The sequence below is a fragment of the Chrysochloris asiatica genome, unplaced genomic scaffold, assembly GCF_000296735.1.
Source record: "Chrysochloris asiatica unplaced genomic scaffold, ChrAsi1.0 scaffold00132, whole genome shotgun sequence".
In the NCBI taxonomy this organism is placed as follows: domain Eukaryota; kingdom Metazoa; phylum Chordata; class Mammalia; order Afrosoricida; family Chrysochloridae; genus Chrysochloris; species Chrysochloris asiatica.
This window is the reverse complement of record NW_006408650.1, coordinates 789,866-798,302: the sequence shown is the minus strand read 5'-3', so window position 1 is coordinate 798,302 and position 8,437 is coordinate 789,866. Positions and strand designations below refer to the sequence as shown.

The window sequence follows — 8,437 nt, the reverse complement described above, 5'->3', positions numbered from 1 at the left end:
GGGCAGTGCCTGGACTTCAGGCATCCATGTCCAAGGGTCTCTGAAACCTGGGCACTTGGGCCTGGCTCTGCCAGTGCCCCTCCCTAGGCAGTGGACAGAACTTGGCTGCTCTCTGGCTGCAGAGCCCAAGTCCCAGGCACGTGACTGGGCTGTGATCTGGGAGACATGGCTCCACCACCGGCTGCGGAAAGTCACGGTTTTGAGGTGGTGGACTGAGCCCAGGTCTCACAACAGCCCGGGGCAGCCCAAGTCCACACCATCCCACTCAGATGTCCTGCCCTCAGGAAACTGGGAATGAGGTTCCTGTGAGTGTAAGACAATAAAAACAAGAGGCAAATGTGTGGCCGAGGTGCAGTGGGAGCGGGGGCAGGGGCTGTCAGCTGTGGCCCCCCTCGTCCACTTCGCTGTCGCTGCTCTGAGACAGGTCCCCGGGGCTCTCCAGGTGGTGTAGCTGCAAGAAGCTGGTGATGAGCTTGGCGACTGCTTCTACATCACTGGGTGAGGTCAGCGCAACAAGACAGTGAGTTAGCCGGGGCCAGGATTGAATTCGCTTCAGTCCTCATCCCACACACAGGACACCTCCTCCCAGGAGACGACCATCATGCACTCGGGGGCCTGGCCTTCCCACACTTACCTTCGGTGGCCCATGACAGCACTCTGGGTGAGGGGGTGTGAGAAGCCCGTTGCAAACCGAAGTACCACCACGTAACCCTTCCCAAAGTACCGGACCTTCTCCTCCTCAACATTCACATCCCGGATGTCGCTCAACAGGACCACCACTGTGGGAGGCATAGGTCAGAGGGGACCCACCTCCACCTGCCCACCTCAGCCACCAAGGGCAAAAACCCTGTGGTTTTACATCAAAGGGGAGTCTCCACAGGCCCAGCCTGGCCCCCAGATCGTAGATGACCCACACGTGGTCATGCTCTGAATTTCAGAGGAAGCTGCAACTGCTGGCCACCAGTAGTCTGGGTGAGAGAAGCCATCACATGGACTGATGGGCAGATAGGCCCACAGTGTGACTGTCACCATGGTGATGGCCTTACTAGCTTGCTCATTACCATGGAGACACAAGCACGCTTTATGAGTGTTCATCCTAACACATCAGCTCTGGGGTGGACTCACATTGCCCTCTCTCTGTTTTCCTTTCACCTCCAGTTGCTGGGAAATGTCTTCCTGGCTCTAAGCAAGGGGTCACCCACAAGTTTCAGGGGCAGCTGCCAGGAGACCCCTCCTCAGATACTTGGGACAGCCCCCCCTCCTGTAACCCTAAGTGGCTACCAGGGATCTCAGCACAGACCCTGCAGAGCTTAGGCCATGTTCCCTTGCCCCTGGGTCAAGCTCCAGGTGACCCCCACGACCAGGCAACAGAGTCTGTGAGTCCGCTCCACAGCGGGGGGCTGTCTGAGGGGCCACAGCTGATCCCTCACTGGATGCACCCTCTGGTTGCTTCCCTGCACCTTTTACTGAATGAGCTCGAGCACCCACACTACAGAGTGGTGGGTGTGGACCCGAGGGGCAGCATCTCTCCAGGTACAGCCAAAGATCAAGGGAATTGGGTTCCACCAAGGACTGTCCCATCCCTTCCTCGCAGGCACCCAGGCCCACCCCCACAGACGCAGACACGAGCACAGCCCTGGGCCTGGTGTGCAGGCATGGCAGACTCACCTTGTTCATGGCCTGCCCTGCAGAGACTCAGCAGCTTCCTGTATAGGCTGAACGTCTTCAGAACTACCTTGCCGGTGCTCTTGTCAAAGATGGATTCCTGGGAAACCAGCAGAGGGCATCAGCCAAACCCCGGTTCTGTATGCAGACCCCACCATTGCCTCCAGGAGCCCCGAGGGTGGCCACTAGACATGCTGTCCTCCCTGGAGACACCCACACAGAACCAAACAGCTCAGAAGCAGCTCCTACGGCTGGAGCCGGGGGCAGCCAAGCCGACACCCGCTCTGCTTTACAACGGGAGGAAGGACAATGCGGCCGTAGGGCCAAGACACCAACCAGGACATGCAGGGCAGACATCAGAGCAGCACTGGGCCCTGGTGGCTTCAGGAGTGGCAGGGGACACCACCACTGAAGACGGCAGACTTGCCCCCAACCCATGCGTTCCCTTCTGTGATGAGGCGGCACCGTGGCTATCACAAGTGTCTGAGAAAATGACTCGGGGAGGGGCCTCCTCAGCTCCCAGGGTGCTGCCCCAAACCACCCAACCCAGAGAAGAGGCACAGGGGCCACGTGCAGGGCCGACTCAGCTAGACAGACAAGACGAGGCTGGGAGAACTACACCCGCAGAGCCAATTCCCCTGCAGCGGGGACCCAGCCAAGCCTGAGAGGCAGTCCCTCTCCCCAGCCCCTCATGACCCTGCCCCAGCTTCTTACCTCCCAGTCCTCCAGGTTCTGCACCGCCACAAACAGACAGCCCAGCACGTAGAAAAGCTTCCAGCCCAGACTATCTGCAGAGCAAACACAGCTGCTCAGTGAGGAGGCCCCACATAGCAGCCAAGCTGGGGCCGCGGTGGCAGAATGCTGTCCAGCCGGCTGGCTACCCAGGCCCACCATCCTACGCCTCGGGGTCCTGTCTCCTCCAGCTCTGCCCCTCACAGCAGCATTTTCGATGTCAGATAGCACTCTCAGGGAATGCCCCAGGGTTTGGGGTTCCAGGTGAGAAGGCAGCCAAGAGGTAGATGTGTTGGAAAACGGGCTTGGACGTGGTGCTCCTCCCCATCCTAGGCCCCGGGGCATGACTGGAGAGGGCTGACCACTTACCTCCACTGTAGTAGGCGGCAGCCAGGCCGATGGACAGGATTCCTGGCGAGAAAAGCAAAGTCTTATACACCAAGACTCTCTCCACAGACATGGGGAGATCATAGGTACCAGAAAGAGGAGCCCATGAGCTCATGGTACAGGGCAGGGACAAGGCTGCCCCTGTGAGGAGCTACGGCTTGGCACCCCTCCCTGACAAGAGGGATGAGGGTCAAAAGGGACTTATGAAGGGGCTGAGGGAGAGAACCACCCTCCCCCAGCCTCCTCCCTCAGGACGAGGGCAATCCTGAGCTCCCAAGAGTGGGCATGCTGTTATCCTCAGCATCTACAACAAGGTTTGGCAGGTAGCAAGCCTTCAAAACAGAACTAGCCCTTGGATTATACCTGTGGGCAAAGCCTCAGTCACAATCGTTAAAGGTGACAAGACCAGAAAGGACCTGGGGGTGTAAATCAGAGTACACACGACCAGGTGTGTCTGAGTATGAAAGGCAAACACAGTGACCTCTGAGAGACACACAGGAAGTGCTAACAAAAGGGCGTTCAGTAGACACATAACAGAGTGGACACACGTTATTTGTAAAACAGATTGTAGGATAAAATCTGAAAAGGAAACAGATTTGCTGTGGTCTGGAGCCCCAGGAGAGGAGGAGGAACTGATGACACTTTCTAAGGGTCACGTGTCTGTTTCGTGGAGAAACATCGAATCCTTACCAACCAGAAGCGACCAGGACCTGATGCCGGGAGTCCTCTTCAGGTGGAGCTGGGAGCCCGTGTGTACCTCCACCTGCATGTACATCCCGAATGTTCTAGGGTCACTCTAACAGGATCCTGGGAGGTTGAGGAAGAGGGGGCACAGATTAATGGTGGCCTTGACCCCACTGACCAAAGACAGACACCCAGCTCATTCTCAGTATCTGACTGACCAGCCAAAGACCCAAGGGCTTGGGAATCAGCCAGGCTCAGCTGAGGCAGCTATGGCGAGTTCCCTCACCCCTCTTGGGGGGACTTTCCCTCAAGGCTGCACTAGCTCAGCATCTGCCTCATCCTTCCTGGATGAGCCAGGAATCCCCTGCAGCCCACAAGCTTCTGGTCCCCCACATACCAGAGCCCCACTCCCTTCCCCCACCTCCCATTAGCCCTGTGCTGGCCTCCACTGGAAGGATAACCAAAAGGGGAGAAAAAGGGGTTTGTGTTTTGCTTTTTTTTTTAAATGTTCTTAAAATTCTCATCACAGTTCAAGTGGGCTGGCATAGATGGGGAACCTTCAGCTTTCTCTTCCTTCTTCTCCAGGGACTGACAGCTGGCGGGATAGCAGAACACCCAGAAGTTTCCGCTGAATGAGTGAGACGTAAGAGACTCTTCAGACAGAGAACATTGTAGCTGACGGCTACACACTGATCAGCTTCTCCAAACTCTGCCTCCAGAGACGGTTCTGGTTAGTTTTTCACATATTTCCCCATAACGTCCATTAAATTTGATGTTAATCACCAAACCCGCTGCCGTCGATTGCTTCGGACTCATAGTGACCCTATATGAGTGCAGAATCGCTCACAGAATTTTCTAGGCTGTCCTAGGGTAGTGCTGCAGAATAATACACTGGATGGAAAGGTCGGTTTCAATCCCAAGTCAGCGGTTCAAACTCAGCCGCTCCTCAAAAACCCTATAAAGTGTCGCTATGTGTCACACCGACTGGCCGGCACTTCACAACAAGAAATCGTTACAGAAGGAGAGCACACCTTTCTCCAGTGGAGAGCCTGGTGGGTTCCAACTGCTGACCTTTACCCAGCGCATCCCCCAGGTCCCCAAGGTGACACGGGGACAGCCACAGGCGCCGCCACCAGACGCTTCACTCCGACTACGGGGAGGTGTGTCCGTTACGCTCTCCAGGGAGGCAACTAAGCAGGAAACCGTTATCTCGCCTTAGTCCATCTCGAGGCGGCCAGGGACGGGGAGAAACGGGAAGTCGTTTGGCCCGCTCTGGGGCGGCTCCGAGCGTCTCCCACAGGTTCCCGGAAACTACCAGCGCCCATCACCCAAGCCCGCTCCTTGTCCCCGCCCTGAGACCGCCGCACCTGCCGCGGCGCTGGAGCGAACCGCGGGCTCGCCTCCCCGAAACTTCCGTGCAGGGAAGGTGGGAGCCCCAAAGAGAGAACCCCAGCTTGCAGCCCACCGCCCCCGCCTTCCCGGCCACATGGGAGGCCGGTTCCCGGTCCTGAGCGCCTACCGAGTGGGCGGGTGGGGCACCACCTGCGTTCCGGCCGAGAGACCCCGATGCGCGCAAAACGAGTGGGGAGCGGGAACGGCGCTCACTTCCGGACCCGCAGGAACTCAGGTGGTTCTCACTTCCGGACTCGCGGGGGCGCAGACGGCGCTCACTTCCGGACTCGCCGGGGCGGTGATAACGGCCGCTTCCGGACTCGACGTGGGACGAATTCGCCTGCAGCATTCGGGTGAAGTCGGCGTGGATTTTCGGAGTTCCAACTTAACGCCGCTAGACTTTCTGGCCCTAGTGTGGCGCTGTAGGATAAGCATTGGATGGCTGACCACAAGGTCGGTGGTTCGAACTCACCAGCCGCTCTCGGAAGCTCTCGAAGCGACTCGATGGCGCTTAACATCAGGCTGGTGGGTTCGAAATCCAGTGCTTATCCTACAGCGCCTCACCAGGATTCCGTACCCTTAGATGGAGTGGGTTTTTAAACCTTAAAATGTATGCAAAGGTGTGTAAGTGAGGCTGGCACAGAAATGTTTTAAAATTATGTGGGGAAAAAAATGGAGCACAATTAGAAATAAGTTTAATAAAAGAAATCAAGAACTTTGCAGTAAACATTGTAAAAAAAAGTAATGAGAGACGAAGTGGAACTTTCATACTATTGTTCATGAATTGGACAATCTTCGTCTTATCAAGACGTCAATTCCAAACTTGATCTTTAGACTCAATGCAGTCCCAATTAACAGTACCAGCAGGCTTTAAAAAATCAAATCACATCCTTCCCATACAAGGCAGAATGGAAGAAAATGCTCTAGACCCTTGATTTAAACCTTCATTCATGAGTGTTTTTGTACCCCACCTCACCGAATCAATTCTGAGTCATATCAAGTGTATGGGTCAGAAGAGTAGAACACAGGTTTTCAAACTTGTAAATCTTACCGCAAACGGTCACATCTTTCTCTCCCAGCTGGAACAGTCAGACTTTCTGCGTTGGCAGCTAAGTGCTTTAACAACTGAACCACCGGGCCATCTCCCTATTGGGCCATTGAAAGATTTTCCTGGAGAAAACTTTCTCTCACTGCAATTCTCCTTCCTAAAAACTGGACCAACTTTCGTACTAACCAAAAACTGCCATCTGTGGAGCTTACAAGAAACCTAATAGGCAGCCTCCTGTTCCACTCTCCACTTAAACATTCAACCCCTGCTGCTACTAGGAAATGAAGACTCTCCTCACAGTGCTGGTTACACCTACTTGCATCAGATAGATCCCCTAGCTGCCTTTCTCACTAGAAAAAGTACAAAAGACCCTAACTAGAATTGGAGCGTTTCCACTACAGTCATGCTTGCTTAGGCTGGGGAAATATACTGGAGCACATATCCCATTTACTATCCTTTTTTTTGGAGTCCTGGTGTGGCACTGCCGGATAATGCACTGGACTACACGGTGCGTTTGAACCACAAGGTCAGAGGTTCAGACTCACCAGCTGCTCCTTGGAAACCTATACAGGGTCCCGATAAGTTGGAATCGACTCAACAGCACTTAACAATAACTATAATCTTTCTTTTTATACCTGTTTTTGGAAATGTCTCATAATTTACATCAACAATATTGTTGTTGCATGCTATCAAGTTGGTTCCAACTCATATGTATAGGTTTTCCATGGAGTAACCGGTGACCTTGCAGTTAGCAGTCCAGTGTGTATCCTACAGCACCATACCAGGGCTCATTGGTACAATACTGCTTATGATTTAATAAATATGTATATATGTTTGGGGCTTTCAAAAAGTTTGTGGGACAATTCCATTATCTTTTCATTTAATTTTTCCACTTTTTGAAGCCCCCACATACAGCAGTGGAGTCTTGTTGAGGTACTGTAGGATAATGCGTTGGACCACAAGGTCAGTTTGAACCACAAGGTCAGAGGTTCAAACTCACCAGCCACTTGTAGGAAACCCTATACATGGTGGCTATGAGTTGGAACCAACTCAACAGCACTTAACAATGACAACAACAACATATAGCAGTATGTCTAACCCTGAACATTTTACCAGTATGGCCAGTGATTGGCATTCAGAGTAGCTGTCCTACCAGCTGTGTGGCTCACCAATACACATTAGCTGTTAAGTGCCATAGAGTGGGTTCCTGTATGGGGTTTCCAAGGAGCAGCTGGTGAGTGTGAATTGCCAACATTGTGGTTAAAACCGAACTTGTGGTCCAGTGCTTACCTCACAGTGTCACATACTATATATGTCTGTGATTTTTAAACTTGATTGGGTGTCTAGTCATGTGGAGGGCTAGTTGAAATACAGAATACTGGGTTCTGTTCCCAGTGTTTCTAATTCTGAATGTTGCCAAACCAAAAAGAGGGTTTGCCGCCTGTCACCGTAGGCAATCACAGAGACTGGGAGAGATCCAATCCAAGTTTTATTAGAAGAAAGCCAGCAGTCTGGAGGATGGAAAGAATCACTTCTTAAGAAGGTTCTGTCACTGACAGGAAAAATACAAAACAATAGAGGCAGTCCGACTGATTGCTACAAGAACAAGCAAGTTGCTCTGCCCAGGAGACATCAAGGCAAGTGGTCAGGTCCCTTCAGGGCAAATCCCCTTCCAAGACTGAGACTCAATGGGAATACACGCTCTGATTGGTGACCATGTTCATCACTGAAAAGGGGAAGTGAGGGAAAAACAGCAACGAAGCTGCGAGCTAAGCCGTACAACGTTCAATAGACTCTTGTGAACCCGGGTGGAGACCTGGTCAGCCAGCAGTGTAGCATGACCTGGGGACTCGTGGGCCCAGAGTCACTGACATAGCCACAGAGGACTACAGTGGAGAGTGAAGCGTCCAGCTGATATGAAGAGAGGGCATATGCACAAGAACACTCACACTTGCAGATAATACCCACTTGACCTGGCTTTAATGGCTGGATGGTCAAAACTCAACAAGAAGAGGAAAGAAGAGGGGAAAAAAAAGTGTAATCTGATACAATTTGGTGAACTTGACCTATACCTTTGGATGCAGTAGCTCAAAAGAGGGAACAAATCTTTGCATGAAGGATCATTCCCACCCCCTCCATACACAGAGTAGACAGAGATGGGCAACTTGGGCATTGGCTACCCAAAATGTGGGGGGTAAGAAGTGACTGGCTTATAAACTTTCAGGAGGGAGCCTAGATCCCAAGGGTGCAGAGGAAGGTAGAATCTTCACTGAGTAGTATCTAATCTGTCTGGGTGGGGCTAATGAAAGGAGATGGGACAGGACTCTTGTGGTACAATAGTGAATAATTGTTATCAGGACTGCTTGTGAGGGTTGGAAATGTAAAGGTAGATGTTTTGTAGCAAAAGAAGGGCAGTGGTTGATTTTGCAGTGCAGGAGCAGAGGTCCCTGGGACCATCAAGGGAGAAGAGCAGAGTGCGAGACCCCACATAGAGAAACAGTGATGCCAGAGATGGAGGCAGAGACTGAC

General features: G+C 52.8%; 1 protein-coding gene across 1 annotated transcript; it reads right to left on the bottom strand.

Annotated features, from left to right (window-relative positions):
- Positions 1 to 376: 376 nt before the first annotated feature.
- On the bottom strand, positions 377 to 3,559 carry LOC102823122 (chromosome unknown open reading frame, human C17orf62). Its single transcript, XM_006869616.1, has 6 exons — positions 3,475 to 3,559; positions 2,767 to 2,808; positions 2,380 to 2,453; positions 1,669 to 1,765; positions 635 to 779; positions 377 to 494 (listed from the first exon to the last, which is right to left on the bottom strand). The coding sequence occupies exons 1-6, from the start codon at positions 3,557 to 3,559 to the stop codon at positions 377 to 379; spliced, it is 561 nt and encodes a 186-aa protein (XP_006869678.1).
- Between the last annotated feature and the right edge of the window lie 4,878 nt (positions 3,560 to 8,437).

Excerpts from the sequence above, each read along its gene's own strand:
- LOC102823122 (XM_006869616.1), bottom strand. The coding sequence starts at position 3,559 with ATGTACATGCAGGTGGAGGTACACACGGGCTCCCAGCTCCACCTGAAG. Across the intron at positions 2,809-3,474 it reads GTCCTGGTCGCTTCTGGTTG|GAATCCTGTCCATCGGCCTG; the intron begins GTAAGGATTCGA and ends TTTTCTCGCCAG. Across the intron at positions 1,766-2,379 it reads AGAACCTGGAGGACTGGGAG|GAATCCATCTTTGACAAGAG; the intron begins GTAAGAAGCTGG and ends CTGGTTTCCCAG.